The 27,976-nt window shown below is 47.2% G+C and overlaps 1 protein-coding gene across 8 annotated transcripts in view; it reads left to right on the plus strand.

The window, feature by feature from the left end:
• Positions 1 to 27,976, plus strand: part of RAPGEF1 (Rap guanine nucleotide exchange factor 1) — a 162,968-nt gene that overhangs the window by 85,620 nt on the left and 49,372 nt on the right. For 4 of the 8 annotated variants that reach the window (XM_030919855.1, XM_010372845.2, XM_030919857.1 and 1 more), the window contains exons 2-10: positions 994 to 1,133; positions 1,701 to 1,814; positions 8,798 to 8,976; positions 13,583 to 13,739; positions 22,342 to 22,430; positions 23,410 to 23,562; positions 23,993 to 24,116; positions 24,561 to 24,744; positions 26,388 to 26,888. In XM_030919855.1, coding sequence (XP_030775715.1) covers positions 994 to 1,133; positions 1,701 to 1,814; positions 8,798 to 8,976; positions 13,583 to 13,739; positions 22,342 to 22,430; positions 23,410 to 23,562; positions 23,993 to 24,116; positions 24,561 to 24,744; positions 26,388 to 26,888 — 1,641 coding nt within the window. Of the gene's footprint in view, positions 1 to 993; positions 1,134 to 1,700; positions 1,815 to 8,797; positions 8,977 to 11,217; positions 11,241 to 13,582; positions 13,740 to 22,341; positions 22,431 to 23,409; positions 23,563 to 23,992; positions 24,117 to 24,560; positions 24,745 to 26,387; positions 26,889 to 27,976 lie in introns of those variants that run through there. The other 4 variants (XM_030919859.1, XM_030919858.1, XM_030919860.1 and 1 more) reach the window with 2 other exon arrangements.

The following is a 27,976-nucleotide window of genomic DNA, read 5'->3' on the forward strand; positions in this document are numbered from 1 at the left end:
CTGCAAGCTCCGCCTCCCGGGTTTATGCCATTCTCCTGCCTCAGCCTCCGGAGTAGCTGGGACTACAGGCGCCCGCCACCTCACCCGGCTATTTTTTTGTATTTTTAGTAGAGACGGGGTTTCACCGTGTTAGCCAGGATGGTCTCGATCTCCTGACCTCGTGATCCGCCCGTCTCGGCCTCCCAAAGTGGTGGGATTACAGGCTTGAGCCACCGCGCCCGGCCTGTTCATTTTCTTAGTAGTAGTATTTGCAGTGCAAAAGGTGTTAATTTTGATGAAGTCTAATTTTCTATTTTTTAATTTTGTTACTTGTGCTTTTGGTTTTGTATCTAAGAAAACATGGTTAAATTCAAGGTCACAAAAACTCCTGTTTTTTTTTTCTGAGAGGTTTACAGTTGTAACTCTTACATTTAGGTCTGATCCAGTTCAATGTCAGATAGGAGTGGCGAGAACAGATGTCCTAGTCTTAAATTCTTGATCTTTGGGGCAAGTCCTTCAGTCTTTCACCATGGCCCAGAGGGTTTTGAACACCTTTCTTCTCGTTCAGTCACTGCTGCCAACTCCAGAGCTTTGCACCTGTCACTTGTTGCAGTTTCCTAAAGAGTGAAGAGATTGATTCGAAATGGCCTTCCTTTCCAGTTCTCACCTCCTACACATCTGTGATTTGACTGGGTGTTCTTTCGTCTTAGCCAGTTCCCTTGGATGTTAGTTAGATCACACAAACTCTCTATGGACACTTGGGAATATTTGCAAGTTCTTTTTCCATATTTATTTGGACTGCCTTTGATTTCCACAATTCCTTGGTGAAAATTGCAAAAATTGAAGCATGTAAGCAGAAATGTTTTGTAATGGATCCATACGTCCTTTCCTTTGAAACCCTCAACAGCCAAGAAAAAAGATGGGTTTGGGGACGTTGCTCCTTTCCACAAAAGGTCAGTGAACTGTTGCTTCTTCCCACTCCCATCTAACAGTCAGTACCCTCTTTGTTTTCAGACTCTCAGCGTTCTCATCTCTCTTCCTTCACCATGAAGCTGATGGACAAATTCCACTCACCCAAAATCAAGAGAACGCCATCAAAGAAGGGAAAACCAGCTGAGGTGTCCGTAAAGATTCCAGAGAAGCCTGTGAACAAAGTAAGCTGACTCTAGGTGTTTCTCCTGGCCTCACCTGCTTCAAGCAGTATGAGTTTGTGCGATTTGTATGTTCCCTCCCTGGGGATTCAGCTTTCAGTGATTCATACCTACTTGGTAGCATTCCATGGGCGGGACCTTTGGTGTCCTTATAAAATAAGAACCATTAGGATGGTGAGTGTTTGCCATGTTAGCCAAGCTCAGTTGACTAGGACAGTTCTCCTTTTCCAGCTATGTCATCCTCTGGGCATTTAAAACAGCTCAGCACATCATGTCCACACCCCAGGCTGCTGCCTCCCTGCCCTGCAGTTCCCTACGTTGCCTTGGCGCACACTCAAACACAGGGAACTTTGTGATGTCCAGAACATCCATCATTCGGCTTTAGGGCCTGTGCTCTGAAACATGCAAACCCCTTGAGACCCAGCCAAAGATGTCCTCAAGAGTTAGTGGCCTCAGCAGGGCCAGTCAAGCCAGATATGTTGAAACAGCTATTGACTTTCATCAACCCCTCCCTTCAGCCTCAAACAGCCATTTCAAGCTCTGTAGGAATCCAGGTTTCCTCTCTTCCAGGAGGCAACAGACAGATTTCTACCAGAGGGCTACCCTCTCCCCTTGGATCTGGAGCAGCAGGCAGTAGAATTTATGTCCACCAGTGCTGTGGCTTCCAGGTCTCAAAGGCAGAAGGTCAGTGTAACATTAAGAACAATTGGGTTTGCCTTGCCTTCTACTGCAGAATCCTGGTCCATGGTTTTGGGGATGGAAAAAAAATCTGTTGCACTATTATTATGTTCAACTGGGTGGTGACTGTGGGCTGAATTGTTCAGGAAAGAGTCCAAGGGACCTTGGATAAAAGTGAGAGTTTATGCAAGGTCCCATGATCTTTGGAGAGAGCTTTGTGGCAGAAGCTCAGGGATTCTTTCTGGGGTTGGTTTGGGTGTGCTGCTTGGGTCCAACGGGTTCCGGGGGATGTGGGCGAGTCTCATCTCTCAAGACCAGCTGTTCCTTGAATTGCTAAGATGATCTGAATAGTTTAGAAGGGAAGAGGCTTCTGAAGCCTTCGAGTGCTTTCTTAGCCATCTCACAAGGCTGGTGGAGTGCAGTGAGACCGCCGCATAACCAAGTGCTCTCAGAGCCACAGACACCTATGTCCCTAACATTTATGGAGCCTTTTCTTGGCCCAGTGCTGAGTGCTTTACATGTGTCCTCTTACTTATCTTCATAGCAACCCTGATGTATGGAAACTTAGGAAACTGGATCTATAAAAATATTAAGCATTTAGCCAAAGTCACACAGCAAAATGTTGGCGAAGTCAAGATTTGAATGCAGGCTGTCTGACGTCAGAGTCTGAATTCTTGAGATGCTACATTTCCTCTTTATGAAAGACAGAATTTTTAATATGTCGTGAATTTAAATATTAATCCTGACTCGTTACATAAAAATAAAACTAGGCTGGGCACACTGGTTCACACCTGTAATCCCAGCACTTTGGGAGGCTGAGGCAGGTGGATCACTTGAGGTCACGAGTTCAAGACCAGCCTGGCCAACATGACGAAACTCCCTCTCTACTAAAAATACAAAAAAAAAAAAAAAAAAAAAAAAAAAAATTAGCCAAGCATAGTGGCAGGCGCCTGTAATCTCAGCTACTTGGGAGGCTGAGGCAGGAGAATCATTTGAACCCGGGTGGCGGAGGTTGCAGTGAGCCGAGATCGTGTCACTGCTCTCCAGACTGGGTAACAGAGTGAGACTCTGTCTCCAAAAAATAAATAAATAAAATAAAACTAAACTTAGTAATGTAAAATAAAACAAACCTTGTAGACAGGTGTTATTAATCCTTTAGTGCTTATCCAAAGTATAATTTCTGTGTAGCAGAACTACAGTCACAGCCATCAGTTTAATGCAGCTGGTACAAGCTAGCCTGTTATTTAAATACATAATTCTTGAATTTTGCAATTCATCTATTTTTGTTTTTTATGTTGACCAGCAGAATATCTTAAAATTATAGTTAAAAGTGGAGGAAAGTAAAGGTTTTAAATCTAATAGTCTTTTGTTGAAAAATAGTTTTTCTTGCCTCCTCTTTTAACAAAAGGTGGCTGACAAGAGGGAAATAGTCAGTGTTTGCCAGATTGATCTAAATTCCAGATTGAAGAATAGTACAGTGGATTTGGTCTGTGCCACAGTTATTTTTTATTACAACCTGTTTATAACCTCTTGTAGCCGAGTTAGTATTAACTACAAATAGAGTGTTATTGTCATCCAACACTAGTCCAGGCAGGCAGAGTAAAATGATTCACTTACTAACAACGTTATTCTGCTAGTGAACTCTGATATGAAACTGTTCAGCCACTCAATTTCTGGGATTTCCCTGCTTTTTGTTGTTGTTGTTTTTGTTGTTTTTTGTTTGTTTGTTTGTTTTGAGACAAGAGTCTCTGTCGCCCAGGCTGGAGTGCAGTGGAGCAATCTTGGCTCACTGCAGTCTCCGCCTCCCAGGCTCAGGCAGTTCTCCCACCTCAGCCTCCCGTGTAGCTGGGACTACAGGCGTCCTCTACCACTCCTGGCTAATTTTTGTATTTTTAGTAGAGACGGGGTTTTGCCATGTTGGCCAGGCTGGTCTCAAACTCCTGACCTCAAGTGATCTGCCCACCTCATCCTCTCAAAGTGCTGGGATTACAGGCATGAGCCACCGCACCCGGCCGGGATTTTCCCCTTTGTTCATTTTTCCAGGAGAGATCATGGAGAAAAATTCAGTGCTAAAGTATACCCCTCATTTAGTGGGGTGCCTGTAAACCCCAAGGGCCATTTGGCAATGTCTGGAGACATTTTTGGTTGTTGCCATAGGAAGGCAAAGCAGATGTTACTGGCTTCTAGTGGGTAGGGGTTGGGAAGCTGCTAAACATCCTACAATATACAGGACAGGACAGTCCCCACATACAACAAAGAATTCTCTGCCCCAAAATGTCAGTAGTGCCAAGAGAAATCTGTTCTGTAGCAAGGAGCTATAGATGCGATCTTCACCCAAGAAGGAATGTTATCCCCTTTTTCGTCATTGCCCATTAGGAAGGGCTGGATGACTGTGCTCTGTCCCAAGCCACCTGTATGGGACAAGTAAATGCAAACCTGTTGCTTTGTGGAGGCCCATGGACAGAACCAGAAGCGTTGAGAAACCTGCCAGAGTATGTGGACTTAGAGGATTATGTGCAAGAAACCTTACAGTGGGTCTGTCATCTGCTGCCCTCGTTGATTATTCATTAGCTCTCTTACCACTTAGGGAATGATTACATACATTCTTATTTTACTTCAGGTCGTATACATGGCTTTCCCTGCTCAGATACGAGGGAAATGGAAGTGCAGGGAGATGAAAGTACATTTTCAGATTCGCTGCCACTTCTCAAGGGCTCCTCCTTGCCCCAGCCCTGTCCTGGGTGGTTTCAGACACGCTGTCTTATTTACTCCTCACCATAATTGTGTGGGAAAGCTTTTATTATTCCCACTGTGCAGTGTTGGCCCTGGTGCACCTTTTCTTCATCAAAATCTGTTTTTCTCACTATATTCTGTTGTCTTCCCAGACTGATTCCATATTAGCAGTCTCTTGCATCTTCTTAGTGAATTTTAAAATTCAGAGTACATTGTGATGAGCTTCTAAACTTTTTTGCAGCCTTTTAACAAGTCTAGCAGTAAGCTGCAGTGCTAAAGTGGTAGAGGAAATTTAGCCACATACTGGGAGTCCAAAGGTATAATTACAGTGAGCAGTGAGCAGGGGGTCCTGGGAGGTGTGAGTGCCCCATCTCTGAGGGCATTTGGACAGAAGTTGGATCCCAGGGCTCTTGGGTGGATTCCTGAAAGCCCTTCCCCTTCAGCTCTTCAGATCTTATGAAATAGAAGCAGGGAGCTGCTGCTGCCGGACAGCCTGGTGGCAGGTGGTGATTTGGTGCTCTCATTGTAACCAATATCTGTGTTAGCCATGTCTTCTTCCTAGGCCTCACTGTCCTGGGCTAATGGAGAAGAATGATGTTGCTTTGCCATTTTTTTTTAAATCCTACAATTCTAGTGTTTTGTTATACTGATTGTGACTTGCCCTCCCCTCACTCTCCAGCTTAACCCACATTTTCCGGTTACACTGTCCTATAGTGTGGAAATGAGGCTTGCGTTGCTGTGGAGAGGGGAGGCACCAGGGCTGCAGATGGGACAAGGAGTGACAGGGCAAGTTGGAGTGTCCCGGATGCAGCACAGCTGTGCGGAGAGAAGCATCTGGAGAGGAGGGCCAGTGTTCCTCACCCCGCCATCTCCTGTGACGGCACATGGCTGTGGAGCCACAGCCTGGGCATCAGGAATGAATATGACCCACAGGGCAGGAAAGGCAATGGGGGTTTTCTGTCCACCTCTGCCATCTTGGTCTTAGTTTACTCGTTTATTAAATGAGATCTTTAGACCAGGGGATCTCAAATCAACCTTTTAACTTCAGCACATTTCTGATCTGGTCTTTCTTTTCCTTTCCATCTCTCCAGGCTCTGAACTCAGACAGACCAAGTTCAAATTCCGTATCTGTCACTACAGCTGTGTCTCCTTGGGCAAGTTGCTTAACCTCCCCCACACCCCACCAAGCCTCAGTTTCCCCACCTGTGAAATAATAGTATCCACTTCACAGGGTGGTTGTAACCTTCAAACAAAATAGCCTGTATAAAATCCATAGCATGGTGGGTGCCTCCATGTCCCCGATGAATGGCAGCTATGATCTGGCCTGTTTCTTCCCTTTCCAGATGTTCCCATCCTAGGCCCTCTTTCTCTGCTTTATTACTGCCAGGTATATGGTCTCTGGTGTTGGTATAGTGCCTGTTAAATGTTGTGAACCACTTCCATATGCATTCTCATTCAGTCCGCCACAGTCACCTCTTTAGTTACATGGGGCAGATGTTATTCTCCCCATTTTGTGCATGACAAGCCCGAAGCCCAGTAGTTGGCCTTGTCTCTAAGCCATCCCCAGACACAGACAGCCTGATTTAGTTTCCAGGCTTATGTGGACCAACGATGGCAACCCATCCCTCACAGCAGGAGGGGTGCACAGGTGAACGCACCTGCCCTCAGGTTATGCAACGAGGCACCTTCAGCAAAGCCAAGGCATGGAGTCCCCAGTCCGAACCAGTGCTGGATGTGGGTGTGTAGCTGTGAACTCTCACTGCCAGCTGCATTCACAAGGAGCCCCAGCTTGACAGCTGAAAGGCTGGAGAATGCACAACACTCAGAGGCCATTAATTCTGGGAATGGAATCTGAGTTCTCGGAGGCAGCCTGGCTGTGCTACATTACATTGTTGGCTCCTTTAGGAGGAGCCCAGGGCAGCCCGACCCTTTTTTTTTTTTTTTTTTTTTTTTTTGAGATAGAGTCTCACTCTGCCACCCAGGCTGGAGTGCAGTGGCCAGATCTCAGCTCACTGCAAGCTCCGCCTCCCGGGTTTATGCCATTCTCCTGCCTCAGCATCCCGAGTAGCTGGGACTACAGGCGCCTGCCACGTCACCCGGCTAGTTTTTTGTATTTTTTAGTAGAGACGGGGTTTCACCGTGTTAGCCAGGATGGTCTCCGTCTCCTGACCTCATGATCTGCCCGTCTCGGCCTCCCAAAGTGCTGGGATTACAGGCTTGAGCCACCGCACCCGGCCAAGCAGCCTGACTCTTAAACGGCTGATTTGATCTCTCCGCAATGGCAGAAGAACTCTCTGCTCTGAAGTGCCTTGCCACTTTCGAGTGCCTCCCATCTTCAGATTAGCCACTTTCTCCCCAGCAAACCTGATGACACATCTTCTTAAAATGTTTTCTGTTCCTCACCAAGTTTCATCATTGGTGGTCTCTAACACTTTCTGATGTGCTAAGGTGGCAGTGTTACTGTCATAGTCCTCTTCTTGCCTGGCTGACTGTGGCTTTAGGCACATCTGAGGTCTGTTGGCACTGCGACTCCTTCACCCTCAGGTTCCACCCTGCCCCAGGCAGATGACATGAAGCAGAGAGCTCTGGTCCACAAGGTGGAAAAGCAAGCGCCCAGCCTCTTGGAAACAGACCATAAACAAGTCTGTCAGGTAGTGAAAAGAGAAGAATAAAGCCAGGGTTCAGGACCCAGGGATGGGGATGAGGAGGGGGCACTTCCCCCACCCGCGGAGAATTGTGTCTTCTGGTCTATGGGACACCTTCTGGGAAAGACTCTATGGAAGAAATGACCCAGTCTTTTGCACATTGTCTGACTAAAAGTAGCCATTTATAGATTTTTCTTTTGACATTCCCATGAAATAAAAGCCTCCACTATTGAACTGTTTTATACTTAAAATGATATTCTGCACCTTTTTTTAAACTTTGTTTTTTTTTTTAATTGAGACAGTGTCTCACTATGTTGCCCAGGCTGGTCTTGACTCCTGGGCTGAAGTGATCCACCCGCCTTGGCCTCCCAAAGTGCTGGGATTATAGGTGTGAGCCACCTCACCTGGCCAGTCTGCACTGTTTTAGAAGAAAAGAGCTAGTGTTCAGAATCATAAGTACTTTTTATTAATTTCTACCATTTGTTTGTATATTTATATTGTTTAAATCACCTTTTTCTAGAAATTATCTTCTTGCCCTCAGTTGTTTTTATTTACATCCTCTAGACTTCTGAGATCCTGCAGGTGGCTGTTTGCCTCATACACACCCCTCTTAATTTGCACTGGACATGTAATTGACTACTTGAGTACACTGCCCATTTTGGGATTTATCCATTCTGTAGACTACTCTTTTTTTTTTAAAAGGACAACCTCCCAAACCAGAACAGGTTCAGAGATTCCATTTCTGTAGATTACTCTCAGCCTCCTTCCCCTGCCAGCCAGCTGAGACCTGGATCATTGACATCTGGGCAAGTAGAGGGGAAGTTGGAGAGAAGAACGAAAGGGGTATGTAGACCCACCAACTGGATCCAAGGCCCCCCACGGTCAGGGAGAAAAGCTTGGGGTTGTGGCTTAAGCACTGGAAAGCGCAGGGCTCTGTATTTTCTCTTTCTCTCAGGAGCAGAGGGAGCATGAATGCTGCTGGCGCCTGCTGCATGAGTAGTCATTGAATCTTGAGAAGCAGTGTCATCTACTCTGGCTTCTCTGCCTTCTCTCCCCAGACTTCCTGCCCCTTCTAGCTGTGGGGACTTCAGTGGGGTGAACAATCTGAGAACCTAGTGAGGAGTCCTCAGGGAATGGGTTTCAGCCCTTCATGCCCCGGACTGGTCTTACACAGTCCCTCAGATCTTTGAAACAAAAGCCTGGAGTTTCTTGATGTGATTTACAGGATACAGATGTACCATGGGCCTTGACTGTTGCTTCTCCAAGTCGTCAGCAAACTAGTCCTTACTCTACTTAATGGGGTCAGTGGTGGTCTGTCAGTGTGGCTGATGAGGACAGACAGGAGAAGTGGTTTTCAGGACCTCAGAGTCTGGAAAGGGAATTCAGAAATTTCTGGATGAGCTTTCTTGGTCCAAGCCCCCTTCTTCCTTCAGCTCTACCCTCTGTCTCCTGATTACAGTCCTTAGAAAAATGACCTGGCTTGGTTTCTGTAGCAAGAGCCTTTCCATTCCTATCGATCTCAGGCTGGTTTAAAGAAAATGTTCCTTTATTTTTTCAAAATAGCTCCCTTTAATCTCTCTCCTCCTCCTTATGCTGAACGTCTCCTTTCAGAACCTGAGCTGGCTGGAGGAGAAAGAGAAGGAAGTTGTCAGTGCCCTGCGCTACTTTAAGACCATTGTGGACAAAATGGCAATTGATAAGAAGGTACTGGAGATGCTTCCAGGGTCAGCCAGCAAGGTGCTGGAGGCCATCTTACCCCTGGTGCAAAACGATCCTCGAATTCAGCACAGGTGAGTGGCTCTGACGTCCTTGGCTGTATCAGAACAATGGAAGCCTTGGAGGCATCTTGGTTTGGTGGCACTGGAAACTCAAGGTTCCTAGGAACCTTGAGGAAAAGGACTCCATCACCCCTCATCCTTCCCCTGACCCATCCCCCCACAACTGTCCCTTGATGCCATCTCAGAGTTGAGGTCACTATTACTCCTGAAGCCCGGGACACATCTCTGCCATCCCTAGGGATGTGGCCACAGTGTAAGTTTGTGGTCATTTCTTTGCCTTAGCTCATTGGCAGTAGTCACATTGGTTTGGATACATTTCTCCTGAAGCCGTCAATCACCTAACATGTCCACTCAGTCCTATCAGTGTCCAGCTGCTTAGATGATTAGGCCAAGAGAGGCAGGTAGGGAAGCCCTGTTAGAGTGTGGGCCGCGCAGCGCTTAACTGTGTCAAGCCAGGACACCTCCCAGACTTGGAGCCTGGATTCACTGCAGGTGGGGGGAGCCTGTTTTGAATGAAACTTTTTGAGTTTCATTATCTGTCAGCTGGAAGCTACTGTTTCCAGTCATCACCCGAGGCCCTGACTGAAGAGCACCAGCAGGGCCTCCACCTGCATGAGGCTCTTCGCAGGCTTCACTGGCAGGAGCTGGACTGCAGGCTCACAAGCTAAGAGTTTTCTGGTACCTTAGACCTTGGGGGTTACACAGCAGCCTGGAGGCTGCACAGGGAGGCAAAGAAGCACAAGCTGGGAGAGAGAGGAGGGACCCTGTGGACCAGCGCCATTACTGGGGTTATTGGGTCCAGGGCGGGCCTTATCCAAACAGGCCTCCTGCAGTGAGCTTTAATTGGTGGGTTTAAAGCAAGCAGGCATGCGTTCAGGAGGCGCAGCCTGTGACTAAGAGGTGGTTACTTTAAGTTCTCAGGCAAATGGTCTGTTTAAAGGAGCAGTAGGTAAGCCAGGAGCCAGCCTGCTGGCGGGCAGAGATGCCTTTAGTTTCTGTCTGGCCACCGGCTAGAGCCAGTCAGGTGGGATGTAGTATTAGGAACCTTGTCAAGGGTTCGTGAGCCCTACTTCTGGTATGAGAAAGCTAAACATATTTTAAAACGGATGCTGAGGCAACATAAAATTACAAGCACTCCGTGCAGGGGACATGGAGCGAGCCTTTACCCCAGGAGGCTTTTGTTGGGTAATACTTTCATTGCTGGAGTGCATTTTCCTCTTACAGGTTAGTTAGCAGCTTGTCCTGTATTTATTGTTAAATGTGAAAAGAAAAGCAGTACCAAATGTAATCTGAATTGAAAGCCTAGCAGGAGCTTTTTCTTAAGAGGCTGGCACATTTTTTTGTTTTTCTTCCATGGTACCTGTTCAAGATAAATGCTTCTCTGTCACAATTCCCCAAGATGGCTTAGTGTTCATTTAGCCCCGTGAGGCTAAGCTTTTATGAACTGCTTTCAGAACTTGGCAATGAAGTTCATAGTTTTCTTCTTCTGGGGGATAAAGCAAATAATGTCTTTATTTATAAGAAACTCTGCCCTGGCGCTTCCACCCTGGAGTTTCAGCTGACCCGTGGAGACTGTGGTCTTCTGGCCAGAAGCTCGCTGGCACTGGTTGGTGACAGGGAGGAAGCAGGACATGCTTGTGTTCACTCTGTCTTTTCCAGAGTCAATCCAGCTTCAGCTCGTAGAAGGGTTCGGTGCTGGGCTCCTGGGAGTGAATGGTGACATCATGCCACAGTCAGATGTATGGATGCCCTTTTAGAACATGTTCTTGTGGACCTGGTCTCAAGTGGTGGTCTCTGCCTTGGAAGAGTTAAAGCCTAGTTGAAACAAATCAGCTCCCTCTGTTCTATGATACAGCCCTTGTTTTATGGTACAGAGAGGAAGCTCTGTTGGAGTTTGAAGAAAGGAGAGCTACGTGGGTGTTGGACTTGATCTGATGAAACCTCGACTGGGTAGTTCTTGGAGCCCGACTTGAGGGAAAGCAGCAGTTGGATTAGCAGTGGGGGCAGGAGAACAAGAGCAAAGGAACTGAGGCCACTGGGCCTGGTGTGTCCCGGGAAGGGGAGGGCAGCGACTCGGGCAGTCATGGGCAGAGGGTATACGTCCTAGGGCGTGGGTGAGAGGGGAACAGTGGGAAGAGGGGAGTGATCACTTCACCCTGCACCCTCAGGCGCTAAGCCTCTTTGGGAGAGGCCAGGATAGTGTCCCCTGGACCCTCACACCCAGAGCGTGGTGCTGCTAGCAGTCTTGCTTCCTGGATCCAGGGCGCTGTTTGGAGGTAGGTCACTTGCAAACTCCGGGTAAGAATTGATCAGGTCACATGGTAATGGCTGGGGGTATTTTGTGTCTGTTGAGGGGTGGCTCTGAATTGACATTGAATGTCTAGAACCATTTCCTAGAGGAGAAAATGGGAAGTGCCTGGGTGTGGCTGTAAGGACCCATGAAATATGGTTTGTTTTCTGGTCGTCCTTTGACTAATCCTGTTGAAGGGGTTTTCCTTCTGAAATTCTTTCAGGCTAGTGGAGGTGGCTTTTTGGTCTCCCACAGTGATTGGAAATACCTCCTCAGATGCTCCTTTTAGATGCTTTGCATTATCTCTTTCCTCCCTAAGGGCAGTTTGCGAGCTGGAAGGTCCTTTCCCGTTTCTTCTGCGAGGCGGGTCCTTGCAAGCAGGCCCTTTGCCGCCCTCACCTCAGTTCCTGGGACGGTGATAAGCTGGCCTCCAACAAGCAGCTGGCTCTTAGCATGAGCTGTGAATGGAGGATTCCCGAGTGAGGCACCCGGAGGCCCATATGAGAGCAACAGTTACACTTGTCACACGCGGAGGGCTTTGCTCCATTGTGGAAATGAGCCAGCAGCTGGGCCTCAGATGGCATTTTTATAGTCCTCAACTCTCCTTCCTTTCTTATGTCTTAGCCCCTTGACACAGGAATCTTCTGCTTCCAAGCTAATGACAGGAAGGCTGGACATTTCCAGCACCTTCAGGGAAACGTTAGCATCCAATACAGGCAGAAAGGAAGTAGTGAATAAAAGTGTTTCACCTCTTTCACCTCACCGTTACCAGCAGTGTAACAGTGAGATGTTTTCTCCGGTGGAATCGTCCTGCAGCACCTCGGGAAGGCCGCAGGCTTCTGTCAAGAGGCCTCACCTGGCCTTGCCAGGAAGCAGAGCGAGGTGCAGCCCCGCCGTTAGAAGCACATTCCCCTGCAGGATGAGCTTAGCTCTGGTCCAAAACCCCAGGAGAGACTGCAGGGTCTTTGTTTTCCCCTCTCCATCCTCTTTCCTAAGAGAGTAGTTCCAACAACAAATACTTTCCATCCATACCATCTTCTAAAGTAGCCCGATCCTGGCTTTCTCGGGGCTCCTTTGGGAATTTTGTTTGTTTGTTTTAAGGGACTTGATAAGTTTGCTTTCATTCTTTTCAAAAGAAAAAGAAAGTTTGCTTCTGACCCTTTCGTTCTGTTGGAACATGCAGAGTGGAACGCCTGGCTAAATGGAAACTTGAGATCCCTTGCAATAATTGTTTCCTCCTTACCTGATTCTGAAGAGCTCCTCATTAAAGCACTATTTGGTCCACATTTTTGTTTTAAGTGGCTTTGTTTTTAGAACTTGTTTAAATCCTATCTTACAATATTATATATTTTCCTCAAAGTTACATCTTTGGCTCCTAAATGTCTGCATCATTTTGGTTTTTTTTTTTTTTTTTTTGGACTAGAGGGGGTTTCAACACATAAATTTTCTATATTGTTGCTCTTCCTCTGTTATAATTATTTGAAATGGAAAAATAATCCTTTCCACAATTCCTAGGGAAATTAGTTATTTAAAAATATGTGAAAGATGTAAACACCTCCATCCGACTGCTACTCTACAATCACTGAGGCACTCAGGGCTTCTGTTCGTGGGCGCTGGCATCACAGTATAACTGGTAGTGTGGTGCCACACACACACACACACACACACACACACACACTCACTCACCTGCGTTCCCACCCTCACATCCCCACCACCATCACAGGCCCCCTCGCCCCTGATTTACTATCCTCAAAATAGTCTTCATTCGTGCGCTCCTGACTTCCGTCTCATGGTTATAATGCAGAGGATGATGAAGCTGGCCCCCTGACAGAGGAGTTCTAATAAACTGCAGACCTGTTTTGAGTTCATGACTGTTAAAATCCCGCAAACCTGTCGGCTCCTTGTGGCACATCTAAAATAGATTTTATTCTAATTGCTGACAGTCAGTATACGCTCCCTGGACCTGGTCTAGTGATTAGCAGCTAGAAGGAAGGGAAGATGGGGCACTCCTTGAGACATGTGATCAGAATCTTGTAGAAGGATGTGAAGTTTGAAAAAGCATCTTAACTATCGTGGTGGAATTTTTGTAATGTTCCATTTTGGAAATGAAAAAATTTTGAAACGCAGATTAGAATATAAAGCTCCACAAAATCTTTGTTGGATGTAAGGAAAAAGGCTCATGGGAGAAGTTTGCTTATTAAAAGGCGGTGTGGATTTTGCACAAAGAAAGATGGGGAAACACACCCTCGTCACCGAGAAGCTGGCTCTGTGCTAAGTGATGGTCATGCTTTAGGTTTTCTTTTTTTTCCATTCTTCTCTTCCCTGTAGCTCAGCCCTCTCTTCCTGCTATAGCCGAGTGTACCAAAGTCTCGCCAACCTCATTCGCTGGTCTGACCAAGTGATGCTGGAAGGTGTGAACTCAGAAGACAAGGAGATGGTGACGACTGTGAAGGGGGTCATCAAGGCCGTGCTGGATGGAGTGAAGGTACCGGTGCAGGTTCCAGACAGTCCCGGTCAGGGACTTAGAGCAGCCTGCCTGCTGGTGCTTGTCACATAAGATCTTGCTCCTAACCTTCAAACATTAGAATGTCTTTCTGCGTCTCTGGTGTTGGTGCGCTGTATCCCATAACTACTTACTTCTCTCAGGACTGGTGAAAATGGCTCTTATGGAAAAGCTGCCCAGAGCAGTCAGCCCTTACTGAGCATTGCCTTAAATCTTCAGTGAGCCTTCGTAGCATTGTGCTAGCTGAGCATGCTTACCAGCTAGACAAAATGCAATGGAGATCATTTTCACAATGACTTTAAGCAAAGCTCCCAGCATGTCATATCAGTGCTACCTTTTCATATTCTGGGAACTTCTAGGATTCTTGGTAGAAAAGCAGGAGTGAGTTGAATAAGAAATGGAACTTTCTATATTTACTTGACATCCATGATGTGGTCTGTGTATTTGCTATCCAGAGAAGTCAGAAACGGTGTAAGAAATTATGAATCCTAGTTAAGATGGGAAGCAAAGGCCATAGAGGGTCTGGAATTGGGATCAGGGGGACAAATCCTAATAGAGAAAATAAGTCCTAGTGGATGGGGAGCAAGACAGAACGTTGGACATGAACCATTGGGTCTTTGGGTCAGGGCCAGGGCTGCAGGCAGCAGGACAGTGGAAACCCCGCTGTTGTGTGAGGCCGTATAATGTAGTAGAAAGGGGGTCAGCCTTAGCGCCTGGATGGATTTGAATCCCAAGTTCATCACTTGCTAGTCTATGAACTTGAACAATTTACTCAGCTGCTCTGCACCTTAAGTAACTCATTTATAAAATAGGGATAATAATAGCATTGTGCATCGCAGGGTTATAGGAAAAATTACACTAGTCAATACACATAATGCTTCTAGAACAGCACCTGGCACATACGGAGCAGTCAGGCCTTAGCTGCTATTTATTATTAATTATGTGGTGCTAGATGCATGCTTTGTAAACAGATCTCTTGGCTTGAAAAACCTGCGTCCCTCTCTTTTCTGAACCCCTCAGTCCACAATTACAGCTGAGGTATTTACCCCAGGTCAAAAACAATTCCTTCCCACTCAACCAGGCTAACAAATTCCTGAAAGCCGTCTCCTTGGCTTAACATTCCCCAGCAGCTCTGGAGAGTAGAATAAGGACCCCCAAAGGGCTTAAATTACAGAGAGAGGCTGAGAAAGCATTGCTCAGCATTGAAAATTGCTCCAGAATGAAATGTGTGTTTGCCAGGACATCTGGGTGGCCCTCCACCTCCAGTAGCATTTAAGGGGAGGCTGGTGTGTCTGCTGGGGTCATGGAGTTCATGTAAAGGGGGCTTTCCTGGATGACATCAGTATTTTCTTCTGAATTCCCCCATGTTCTCCTTTTTTTTTTCTTTGAGATGGAGTCTCGCTTTGTCAAGCAGGCTGGAGTGCAGTGGTGCAATCTTGGCTCACTGCAACCTCTGCCTCCCAGATTCAAGTGATTCTCCTGCCTCAGCCTCCCGAGATGCTGGGATTACAGGTGTGAGCCACCACACTCAGCTAATTTTGTATTTTTAGTAGAGATGGGGTTTCACCATGTTGGCCAGGCTGGTCTTGAACTCCTGACCTCAGGTGATCCGCCCACCTTGGCCTCCCAAAGTGTTGGGATTACAGGCATGAGCCACTGCGCCCAGCCTGCCCATGTTCCCTTCATTCCAAAAAGTTACTAGTATCTGCTTAGGGCAGCGAGACTCAAGGATGTAACCCAGGGTGGCTGTTGTGATCAGACCTGATGGCCCGTTCCAGGATTTGGAGGACAGGCACGTACGTTATCCTGTCTGGTCCTCACAGTAGCACATTGGGTTCAGCAGGGCAGAGTGGGACATGGCCTGGGGCTTTATCAGCAGCCCCGAGTCACTCTGGCTCACCAATTCCTGCTGTTCCTGTCCAGGCTTCTGAAAATGCTATTATTGAAAATTGTTATTTTTCAGGTAACATTATTAAGGTTTCCTTCTATCAAATTGATTCTCATGAGATGTTCACAAGTTAGAGTAGCCAAAACGGAGGAGAGTGAGTTTCCATTCATAAAGCTTTGTGACAGTCCAAGTACATTTCCTCTGTGGAGTCATTACAGCACCACTTCGTTAGTTGAAAGGCATGTCTGAAAGAAAAATTTCCTTGATTTTTCAAAGTGACTGGGACAAAAAAACAAGAGAGAGAAACCTATAGATTATGAACCTGTCAATGTCGGAGCAAATAACTTTCCACAATTGCTTTAAAAATAGGTCAGCCAGAACAAAGATTCTCTAGGTGAGAAGCTTTACAAATTCAGTTTTGTTTCATTTATTCAAGAAGCATTTAGTGAGAACCTTCTGTGTGCCAGGCAGTGAGAGAGAATTGGGAATATGAGCAAAGCTGGCCCAGACCCTGCCCTATGGCACTTAAAGTCTAAGGAGGACAGGACCATAAACACAAAGGCACACCCATGTGGTATAGCGCTGCCAGGGGAGATGGCACAGTGTGCGATGAAAGGGTATGATGATCTTCCTTTCTCAGGGTGATCAGAGACGCTTCCCCAAGGAAGAGACAGGCCAGCATCTGGAGGATGGACAGGAGCTGCCTGTGGCTGGGAGCTTTTCATGCTGGAGTCATTACAGGCAGTGAGAGTGATCGAGACACTATGATGTTGGCATTTGTTGTTATTGTCTAATAGTAATAATAGCTAACATTTATTGAGTGCTTTTTGTACATCATCCTCACTTGATACTCATGACAACCCTCCATAGTAGGCATGAATGGCTGCCTCTTACCCCTTTCACAGGTGTGGAGACTCAGGCCCAGGTGGAGCAGTAGAGTCAGTGGCAAGGGCATGATTCCCACCCCAACCCATTGCCCCCTCCCCGGCTCCTGCGCACCATGTCATCCGAGCTACCTCCCACGGGAGGACAGGATTCTCTGCACTCCCATCCACAAGCCAGCTGTGACTTCCAACATCTCTCGCTGACCCTTCAGGCCTGGGACACCTTACAAGCCCATGCCCTGGTGGCGTGAGAGAGCCTCCCACAGCTGGGAGGGGCTGGAGCTGTGCAGGGGGAAACGCACTCACGAGGATGTCGGCAGCCCACTGGAGGAGGGGCTGCACACTCCTTTACACTGACTCACCATCCTTTACGTAACCCATTCAGTTGTTCAAGGGAGTCTTTCCTCTTTTTTTTTGAATGATTGAACAGGTGTTATAAAACAGGATTACTTTGGTTTTGTCCCTGAATGGGTAGTAGCATTTATCATTTAAACCTCCACATAAATGCCACTTGTTCAAGCTGTATAACCTTGGGCAAGTTACTTCCCTGAGTTTCAAGTAGGTTTTACAATATTTGTCCTGAAGATTTGAGGAGAGATTCAGTAAGATAAAGTATATAAAGTACCTGGTAAGAACTAGGTAACCAGGAGGCAGTGGGGAAGCAGTGTTACTTGGAGAAGTGTTCATTTCTAATGGCTCACGGTGACCATTTTTGACGGTGATTAGGGCTCTTTTCCAGGTAGTCTTATAATCTCAGGTAAGAGATAGACCGCTGTCACCTCGTCTGGTTCTGGGGCTGCTTTTCCACCGGGAGCCTGTAGCTCAGAGGTGGTTGTGACTCTTGAAGGAAGGAAATCTGAGGAATTTAAAGACCCTCAATGTTTTTCTCTGAAAACCAGACCCAGTCTAGCACCTGGCTGTTGGGGGCTGAGCCACTCAAGGTCAAAGAGATATCCCAGCATGACCTTTTGAAATCAGTACCCCACCTCTTCCCAACTTAACCAGTTAATTTCCTCTCTTACTTGAGCACCAGAGCTGTATTTTGACTTGTCAAAGGTCATTTAAGCCCTTCCTTCTCTGTGATTATTTTCTTTCTTTCTTTCTTTCTTTTTTTTTTTTTTTTGAGACGGAGTCTCACTCTTGTTGCCCAGGCATGATCTCAGCTCGCTGCAACCTCCACCTCCAGGGTTCAAGTGATTCTCCTGCCTCAGCAGGAGATTACAGTAGCTGGGATTACAGGCACCCACTACCACGCCCGGCTAATTTTTTTTATCTTTAGTAGAGACAAGGTTTCATGTTGGCCAGGCTGGTCTTGAACTCCTGACCTCCAGTGATCCGCTCGCCTAGGCCCCGCAAAGTGCTGGGATGACAGGCGTGAGCCACTGCGCCCGGCCTATAATCATTTTCAATATGAATAAAATGAACATGGAAGTAAAGTATTACATATTTGGAGAGCTACTTTTCCAAATACCGTTTTTGACTTTTGAAAACTGATTTTCAGTGACCAGTTGGCAGTTTCCAGTCACTGTTGTAGACGTAGACTCTAGAGTAGTCTTTTACAGTCTTTTTTCTTTTTTTTTTCTCCCCGAGACAGTCTCACTCTATCGCCCAGGCTGGAGTGCAACAATGGCACAAACTGTGCTCACTGCAACCTCCACCTTCTGGATTCAAGTGATCCTCCATTCTCAGCCTCCTGTGTAGCTGGGACCACAGGTGCATACCACCACGTCCAACTAATTTATTTATTTATTTGTTTTTTTGGTAAAGACAGAGTTTTACCATGTTGCCCAGGCTGGTTTTGAACTCCTGGGCTTGAGTGATTCACTCGTCTCGACCTCCCAAAGTGCTAAGATCACAGGCATGAGCAACCACGCCTGGCCTTTTTATCAGTCTTTTTTTTTTTTTTTTCCTTCAAAACGGAGTCTCGCTCTGTTGCCCAGGCTGGAGTGCAGTGGCGCCATCTCGGCTCACTGCAAGCTCTGCCTTCCGGGTTCATGCCATTCTCCTGCCTCAGCCTCCCGAGTAGCTGGGACTACAGGCGCCCACCACCGCGCCCGACTAATTTTTTGTATTTTTAGTAGAGGCAAGGTTTCACCGTGCTCTCCATCTCCTGACCTACACATGAACCACCCACCTTGGCCTCCCAAAGTGCTGGGATTACAGGAGTGAGCCACCGTGCCCGGTCTTTCAGTCTTTTCTAACTTGTGCCTCAGGACAATTAAAAAGTCTGACATCCCTCTCAAAAAAAAATTCTACCTTCAGTAGGAGGTGTTGGGCTCATGCCAAGTTATAAATGGTCAGCTTTCAATGAGATTGGGGTGTTAGCACAGTAGCTAGATATGTGCACATTTTAGGGTTTCTCTTCTGTGATAGTTAAGGCAAGTCAAGACTAAAGACCTTCTGTCTAGGCAGGGAGATAGGTGGTAAGTTTAAAAAGCAGCCCGCCCCCTTTTATACTCTTTTCTTTTTTTTTTTTTTTTTTTTTTTTTTTGAGACGGAGTCTCGCTCTGTCACCCAGGCTGGAGTGCAGTGGCCGGATCTCAGCTCACTGCAAGCTCCGCCTCCCGGGTTCACGCCATTCTCCTGCCTCAGCCTCCCGAGTAGCTGGGACTACAGGCGCCGCCACCTCGCCCGGCTAGTTTTTTTTTTGTATTTTTAGTAGAGACGGGGTTTCACCGTGTTAGCCAGGGTGGTCTCGATCTCCTGACCTCGTGATCCGCCCGTCTCGGCCTCCCAAAGTGCTGGGATTACAGGCTTGAGCCACCGCGCCCGGCCTATACTCTTTTCAAGCCTAGGCCATGCGAGCTAGTGTAGGGAGCGTGATTGGGATCATGACATCATCTTTGAATTCGGGCGCCTGCCTGCACATGTGTGCCTGTCATTCCAGGATTCTTTTGCCATCATTCATTAGTTGAGTTTACAGCTGCCTCTCCAGAAAAATGACGATCTAATTATAATTGCTCATGAATCAATGAAGAGTCGGGAATGTTTTCCTGTATCAACAGATGCAAACAACACAGACTTCTTTCTGTTCCTTTGGCTCTGCTTGTAAAGAAGAGTGAATCTGAAAGTGGAGTGTCCAGGGCACTGTGTTCTGGCACTCTGTAACTCCCTCTAAGGCCGTGATGCTCTTCTTTGGGGCCTGGCGTTGTACTTTTAGGAAGAGCTGCGTCTCCCACTGTCCCCCCTCCTCCAGGCGATAGGGTGCAGGGGAGCTGCCTCTGTCCTAATTGCTCTCTTCCCTGATTGTGTAGTCTCTCATCCTCTATCTCGTCCTGTTTGTAATCACCAGCTAGATGACTGCTCCTTAAATATTAACTTCTAAATTATGCTAACATCTAAGTATTAAGGTTCTCCTTTCTTGCTAGTACTTGGCTCTTAGAGATTTTGCTTCTCCACAGTTCTTCAAGAATAGGCATCTGAATGGGGTAACAACTGTCACAGAGTAGGGTAACACTGAACCTGTGTCTGTGGATATGCCTGGCTGGGCATGGTGGCTCACACCTGTAATCCCAACACTTTGGGAGGCCAAAGCAGGAGGACCACTTGAGCCCAAGAGTTTGATAGATGCATTTAGTTTTGGGGGGGATTTGCTTGTTTAATTGTTATTTCAGAAGTAATATGTGTTCATTTCAGAAAATTTAGAAAATAGAAAAAGAACAAAATAAAGGGGTATTTCATAGCCATATTTTTTGTATTACATATATTCTTGATTTGGCTTTGTTTACAAAACATGCAATATATACCAGCATATCACCTAGAACTATTTTTCCACTTAATGTATTACAGCATCTTTCCATGATACAGTGCATATTCTTGTTGTGACTTTGTTTTTAATAACAATGTAATGGTTGGCCCATTGTCTGGTTCTATCATGACTTATGTAATCAGTACATATTATCAAATATTTAATTGTGGGATATTGAACTATTCAAAATTATCACATTAATGATACATAATCTTACGTATATTCTGTGATGACCATCTTTTGTGGTTTAATTTTTGCACACATTCATGACATTTTTCTAGGACAAGATTCTTTTTTTAAGAGATGGAGTCTTAATCTCTCACCTAGACTGGAGTGTGATTACAGTTCACTGCAGCCTTGAACCCCTGGGCTCAAGCAATCTTTCTCCCTCAGCCTCCCAAAGTACTAGGATTATAGGCATGAGCCACTGCACCTGGTACAAAATTCTCATGATGCAAATGTTTAAGGCTTTTGATATATACTGATAAGTCATCCCTCTGGAGAGGCTGTCTGAAGCGGTGCTCCCACCTACTATATCTGGAAGTTTCTATTTTATTACCATCCAAGGTGATGAATGTCTTATGATTATTGACCATTGGTATCTGTGACTTTCTTGTTTGATTTTTTTTTGGTGTGTTCACCTTCTAGTTTTTGTGTTTTTGAAAGAACCCTTGCACTGGGAAGGATGATAACTGACTCTGACTTATTTGCAGCATACACTGTCGTTTTTGTGTGTGGTGTTTTTGAGTCTGGAGAGGCTTGGCAGCCTCTGGTTCAGGGTCTCTGGTTACTGTGTTGCCCACTGGCATCCACTGCCACCTCCTCTATAACTTGTAAACAGCTTCCTGCTGAAACACGTAGGCCCTGGCCAGATGTCCATCGACAGGAAGGCCGGGGGAGAAGTTGTGATGCATCCACTCGTGGGAACACTGCCGGCAGCGAGCAGCAGGCACCTCGCACACACGAAGCACAACCGTTGACGCTGAGCTTGGGGGATGGAGCAGGCAAAGATGTGTGGACAGGAAGTGGATTGGCGGCTGCCAGGGGCTGGGGGTCGAGGGGAATGTGGAGTTTCCTTTTGGGGTGATGAGAAGTCCTAAAATTGATTGTGTTGATGGTCACACAACTCTGTGAACAGACTAAAAACCACTGAATTGTACACTTTAAATGGGTGAATTTGATGGCATATGCATTATATATCCATAAAGCTGTTTTTAAAAAGAAAGTGGACACAAAAGTGTATATATGATATGGTTGCATTTATATAAAGTTCTAGGACAGGCAAAAGTAATCTATGATAATGGAAGTTAAAAAACGGTTGGGGCAGGGCAGGTTGGCTGGAAATGTTCTTTGTGTTTTTAGTGGCACTTACTTGGGTATATGCGGTTGTCAAAACTCATCAAACTGGGAGAAAATGCATTCTCATCTTTTTTAAAAAAACACATGGGCCCTTAGGTCTTCCCTTTTTTTTCTTTTGCTATGATTTGAAAAAGGCTATTTTTCTTTTCTTTTTTCTCAGTTAATGGTTCTAAAGTGATTTCTTTGCTGGGTTATCTCCCCTTAACTCCTTCTCCATTAACAAGGATCCCAACCAGCCCCCACCCACCCCCACCAGCTAGCTGCTCCACCACACCTGTGGCCAGCTGGCCTTGGGAAGCCACCCAGTGCCATCGTCATGCATACGATCTCATGACTTTAGAGAACTAGAAACAGGGTTATTCCCCAACAAACTGACTGGGAATCTCTTCTGCCACGTATTTTAATTTGTCTGATAAACAATCATTTTGAGACTCTGGGGTTTGCCATTTCCCCTTCCAAGAGGAAGTGCCTTTACGCATTTGAAACTTCTTGACATGCCATGAAGGTATTTTTGGAGGGCCGAGGACATTTGGGAAGTCATGCAGATTACCTAAGGCAAGTGATTCTTGCATTTATGGTGCGTGGGGAATCTGTAGGCACAGAAATGAGACTCAGCAGCAGAGGATAGACAGCACCTGCCTGCCTTCTTATGGAAACTCAGTGGTGACGGGAGCTTTGCTCATTGCCTTTTTCTTGTGGGGGTAGGAGCTGGTCAGGCTCACCGTCGAGAAGCAGGGACGTCCGTCTCCAACGAGCCCCGTGAAGCCCAGTTCCCCTGCTGGCAAGCCTGATGGGTAGGTGCTGACTAACCCTCCTGTCGCGGGGGTCACACTCAGTGGCAAAGTCTCTACATTTGACAAGGATAGGGCCTGGGGGGTGGGCAGCATGAGGGTGGGCTGCTGGAGGCCCATATTGCTTTTTCAGTGGTTAGCATTTTGTGTATATTTCACACAGGCTTGAAGTATTGCCCATCTCAAGTTTACTCTTCAGTGTGACTGTTTCCAGGGATCATGTGTGAGCGCATCCAGTGACACATACCAGTGCTTTTCCTGGGCAACTTCGTTTCATAATTACAAAGAACTTTTAAGGGCTTGGGTTTGGGGGCTTTGACTTGAGAGCACTCTTGCTTGATCCAGAGTAAACTGAGGATGACATCGATGGTTGTAAGGGTTTATATTCATCTCTACTCCAAGCTCCTGGTAAAAATATAAAACATAAATTTGGAGCTTTTGTTTTGTTTTTGAGACAGAGTCTCTGTTGCTCAGGCTGGGGTGCAGTGGTACGATCTGGGCTCATTGCAACCTCCTCCTCTCAGGTTAGAGCGATTCTCTTGCCTCAGCCTTTCAAGTAATTGGGACTACAGGTGCACGCCACCATGCCCAGCTAATTTTTGAATTTTTAGTAGAGACAGGGTTTCACCATGTTGGCCAAGCTGGTCTCAAACTCCTAACCTCAAGTGATCTGCCCACCTTGACCTCCCGAAGTGCTGGGATTATAGGTGTGAGCCACTGTGCCCGGCCTGGAGCATTTTAGAGAGCCCTTAGATCATCTTCAGATGAGGAAACTGAGGTGCAAAGTTGGGGGCACAGCCAAGCTCCAGTAGCTCCTTAGCAACCAAACCAGAACCCCAGGGCTCTGTATCCAGGGAGCCTGCTCCTCAGCCCCACCTCACCCACCATGTTCTACCCAGTCACATCCTCACCCTCTCACGGCCTGTATGTGCTCGTCCCGTCTGTGACCTCCTGTAACCCCAAGTTCTTCCCAAATCTCCAGCCCAGCAGAGCTCCCCCTGACAGACTGCGAGGTAGAAATCCTAAACAAGACGACCGGGATGTCACAGTCAACTGAGCTCCTCCCAGACGCCACAGATGAAGAGGTCGCGCCCCCCAAGCCCCCTCTGCCTGGCATTCGGGTGGTTGATAATAGGTAATTACCTTCCTGTTTGTCCAGTGCTTCCCATGGTAGAATGAGCAAGAAAGGGAGGAAAGCAGGGTTCAGGCCCTTTCCCCTCAGTGCTGGGGGCTTGGCTCCCCTTGGGAGGCTGACTCTGGAGCTGTCCCCACCCCGCCCAGCCCTCCCTGGCCACCCTGAGCTCTCCTGAAGGCCGCCTTGTGCCCTCAGCCCAGGGAGACCTGGTATGATTTATTATGAAAGAAAAAGAAAGGGTTGTTCTTTTTCGTTCATTTGGTATTTACAGGTTTTATTTTGGGGGAGGGGAGTAGGCAGGAGTTGAAGTGTGAACATTGGGTGTGGAGAGTCTAGTAATGAAAGAGCCCCACATCCTATACCCCATTATCACGCTGAAGAGCTTTGGTGAGTGTGGTTTGGTCTGCCTGGACGTTTCGGTCTGTTTCAGTCCTCCACCAGCGTTGCCACCCAAGAAAAGACAGTCAGCACCGTCCCCTACCCGAGTGGCTGTGGTGGCCCCCATGAGCCGAGCCACCAGTGGCTCCAGTTTGCCTGTTGGAATCAATAGGCAGGTAATGCAGCTCGTGTTCGCTTCTTGGGAAGGCAGGGAGGGGGTGGGAGGCTCAGGGATTTGGCTCCTGAAACTGAAAGAAACCCATGGTCTTTAGGCGCTGGTGTTTTGTCACATCGAGGGGTGCTTGTACCCCTCTCATTCCAGGACATGATCCAAATTCCCATATGGGGATAAGGGTCAGGGCAGGGAGGCCAGAGCCAAAGGGCGTCTCCTGGGGATAGGTGAGCCCGGCGCCAGAGCCCTCCCTGGCCACACCCCCCCACCAACTCCAGACGGCTGCTTCTCGGCTGTATGTGTCCTTCAATTGCTGATGTCAGAGGTGGTTTTTGAGTTTGCCTGACAGTATTTCCTTCTCTAAGTAAATGCACCAGTTGCCTCACCCCTGGTCTCTGCCACTGTTTCTCAGAAGTGACTTGGCTTTGTTTTTCTTTTTCCGTTTGAGGATTTTGACGTTGACTGTTATGCACAGAGGCGACTGTCAGGAGGCAGCCACTCATATGGTGGAGAGTCGCCCCGCCTCTCCCCCTGCAGCAGCATAGGCAAGCTCAGCAAGTCAGACGAGCAGCTGTCCTCTCTGGACAGGGACAGTGGGCAGTGCTCCCGGAACACAAGCTGTGAAACACTAGGTGAGCCGCCAGCATCTTCCTGTTCCATCCTGTCTTGGTGGCTTCTCTGGGGCCATACAGTCCTGGATGGGAGTCCCAGGTCATGCAATCATTAACTACGTGACTTTGGCCAACTTGTTTAAAATCTGAGCCTCAGCTTCCTCATCTGCAAAATAAGGATAACTGTATCTGCCTCCCTAGGAAGTTGAGCATGTAAATGAAATCACAATGTAAAACCACAGCCTAGATATTCAAGCGGTAACTGTTGTTAGTTCATCTGTCAGTGGGTAATTTGACTCTCTTTACCAAAATTAAGAGCCATTTGTGTTGAAAGCTTTAATTGAAGGGGTGGGGGTCCTGACAACACTTGACAGAGGCTGAAGGGGAGAGAGCCGCACGAGCCAGCCTTCTCGTTAGTCAGTGCTGAATGTGTGCTGTGTGGGCCCCTCCAGTCTGCCAGGCAGGGGGCTTAGAGAGCAGGAAGCTGTTTGTATCCTGTGAACTAGATATTTTCACTTCTGAGAATGTATCCTAGGAGCATAATCAGCGATTAATAGCAAGATTTCATTGGTAGGAAATCAGGTGAATTATGGTACATTCATTTGCTGGAATAATCTGTAGCTATTAAAAATTGCTCATAATATATTGATAACTTGAAAAAGTACAGGACCATTTACGTATTTACATAGTATTCTCAATTTTTTTTTGAGACAGAGCCTCACTCTGTCACCCAAGGCTAGAGTGCAGTGACACTATCTGGGCTCACTGCAACCTCCGCCTCCCAGGTTCAAGTGATTCTCCTGCCTCAGCCTCCCAAGTAGCTGGGACTACAGGTGTGCACCACCACGTCCGGGTAATTTTTTTGTATTTTTGATAGAGGCGGGGTTTCACCATGTTGGCCAGGCTGGTCTTGAACTCCTGACCTCAGGTGATCCGCCCGCCTCAGCCTCCCAAAGTGCTGGGATTACAGGCGTGGGCCACCATGCCCAGCCAAGTTTTGTATTTTTAGTAGAGAAAATGGTTTCATCACATTGGCCAGGCTGGTCTTGAACTCTTGGCCTCAAGTGATCGGCCCATGTCAGCCTCAATAAGTGCTGGGATTACAGTCGTGAGCCACTGCGCCCAGCCAATTTTTGTATTTTTAGTAGAGACGGGGTTTCGCTACATTGGCCAGGCTGGTCTTGAACTCCTGACCTCAAGTGATTGGCCTGCCTCAGCCTCACAAAGTGCTGGAATTACAGGCGTGAGCCACCGCGCGGCCCTCAGTTGGGCTTTTTCAAAAAGGAATCCTAGAGACAAAAAAGGCATTTAAGGAAATACATCAAAATGTAAATAGAAAATACAGTTAGATTACAGGGTTGTGGGTGATTTTTATTTTCTTGATATAATTTGCCACGGTTTCTGTAATGGTTGTGTATTTTTCTTTTTTTTAAGTAAGAAATGTAAAAAATAAGAAAAGTATAGCAAACAGCCATATTCCCATCTGGTTTGCTTTTATAATCAGGGAGAAGAAAGAAGAATATAACATGTAAATATAAACGAAACCCTGGAGACATGTCTTTGTCACACACCCATGAGCAAGCTGGCGAGAGGTGGGCAGTGGGGTGACTGCTCCTGCAGGGCCTGTGGCTGACGGGGTCTTTTTTTCCCTCTTGTAACTGCAGACCACTATGATCCCGACTATGAATTCCTCCAGCAAGACCTCTCTAACGCAGACCAGATACCTCAGCAGACGGCCTGGAACCTTAGCCCGTTGCCAGAGTCTTTGGGGGAGTCTGGGTCTCCATTTGTTGGCCATCCTTTCCAGCTGCCTCTTGGCAGCCATCCCCAGCCAGACGGACCTCTGGCCTCAGGGCAGCAGACAGATACGCCGCCTGCTCTCCCCGAGAAGAAGCGCAGGAGTGCAGCCTCCCAGACGGCGGACAGCTCTGGCTGCAGGGTGTCCTACGAGCGGCATCCCTCGCAGTACGACAACGTCTCTGGGGAGGACCTGCAAAGCACAGCCCCAATCCAGTCCGTCCCCTACGCGCCCTTTGCTGCTATTCTCCCCTTTCAGCATGGAGGTTCCTCAGCTCCTGTCGAATTTGTGGGTGATTTTACTGCTCCTGAATCAACGGGTGACCCAGAAGAACCACCTCCTCTACCAGAGAAGAAAAACAAACACAGTAAGCTTTTGTTGCACTGTTGTCAGGAAGTGCATTTTATAACTTGAAATGGCAGTATGTTTTCTGTCAGCATTAGACCAGAATCAAATCAGTGGCCTCATTATTTCATAAAAGATAGGCCAGCCAGGTATGTGGACACTTCTGGGAGCCAGGTTTTCTCATTACAGGTGATCATTTTTAAAACCTGATCAGCTGATCTCTCCTTTACAGTTTCTGTACAGTCTCAGGCCAGTTCTCCACATAGCCCAAGGGCTTCTCCTATTTATTTATTTATTTATTTTTGAGACGGAGTCTCGCTCTGTCGCCCAGGCTGGAGTGCAGTGGCCGGATCTCAGCTCACTGCAAGCTCCGCCTCCCGGGTTTACGCCATTCTCCTGCCTCAGCCTCCCGAGTAGCTGGGACTATAGGCGCCCGCCACCTCGCCCAGCTAGTTTTTTGTATTTTTTTAGTAGAGACGGGATTTCACCATGTTAGCCAGGATGGTCTTGATCTCCTGACTTCATGATCCGCCCGTCTCGGCCTCCCAAAGTGCCGGGATTACAGGCTTGAGCCACCGCGCCCGGCCGCTTCTCCTCTTTAGATGGCAACAGTTAACCTTCTGGCCTGATCACAGTGACAGAGGGGAACGAGTGTCCTGGCATGCAGGACAGCATTGCAGCAACATCTGCGTAGAGCGAGGTGGATATGTGAATTTCAGCAGAACTTACCTAGTGTCCACAGAGTGATTGTCTGAGGATCCCTGTCTAGAGCACGCTGTCTCTGTTCATGCTTCCAGAATGACTTGGGAGCTGAGGTTGCCCAGCAGGAGTAATTGAGGACACTTCTTGGACCAAACATTTTAATATATGATGTTATTGGAGCCCAGGGGTGGAGCTGAAGTTTTGAATATTTTCCAACTGTAAATCTGCCATAAAAGTAATAAGGAGAGTTCTCCTGGAAATTCTGTTTTCTCCTAGCTCCCCAAACTGCCCCACACTTCTGGGAGTTGCCTGGCCCTCTCTGTCCCTGCCCTCTCCCCGCTTCACTAGCATAGTTCTGCTTCGATTTTCTTGGCAGCGCAGCTGTCACCGTTTCAATGTGTGTGGTCA

Source organism: Rhinopithecus roxellana, chromosome 16 (assembly GCF_007565055.1).
Source record: "Rhinopithecus roxellana isolate Shanxi Qingling chromosome 16, ASM756505v1, whole genome shotgun sequence".
NCBI classification, from domain to species: domain Eukaryota; kingdom Metazoa; phylum Chordata; class Mammalia; order Primates; family Cercopithecidae; genus Rhinopithecus; species Rhinopithecus roxellana.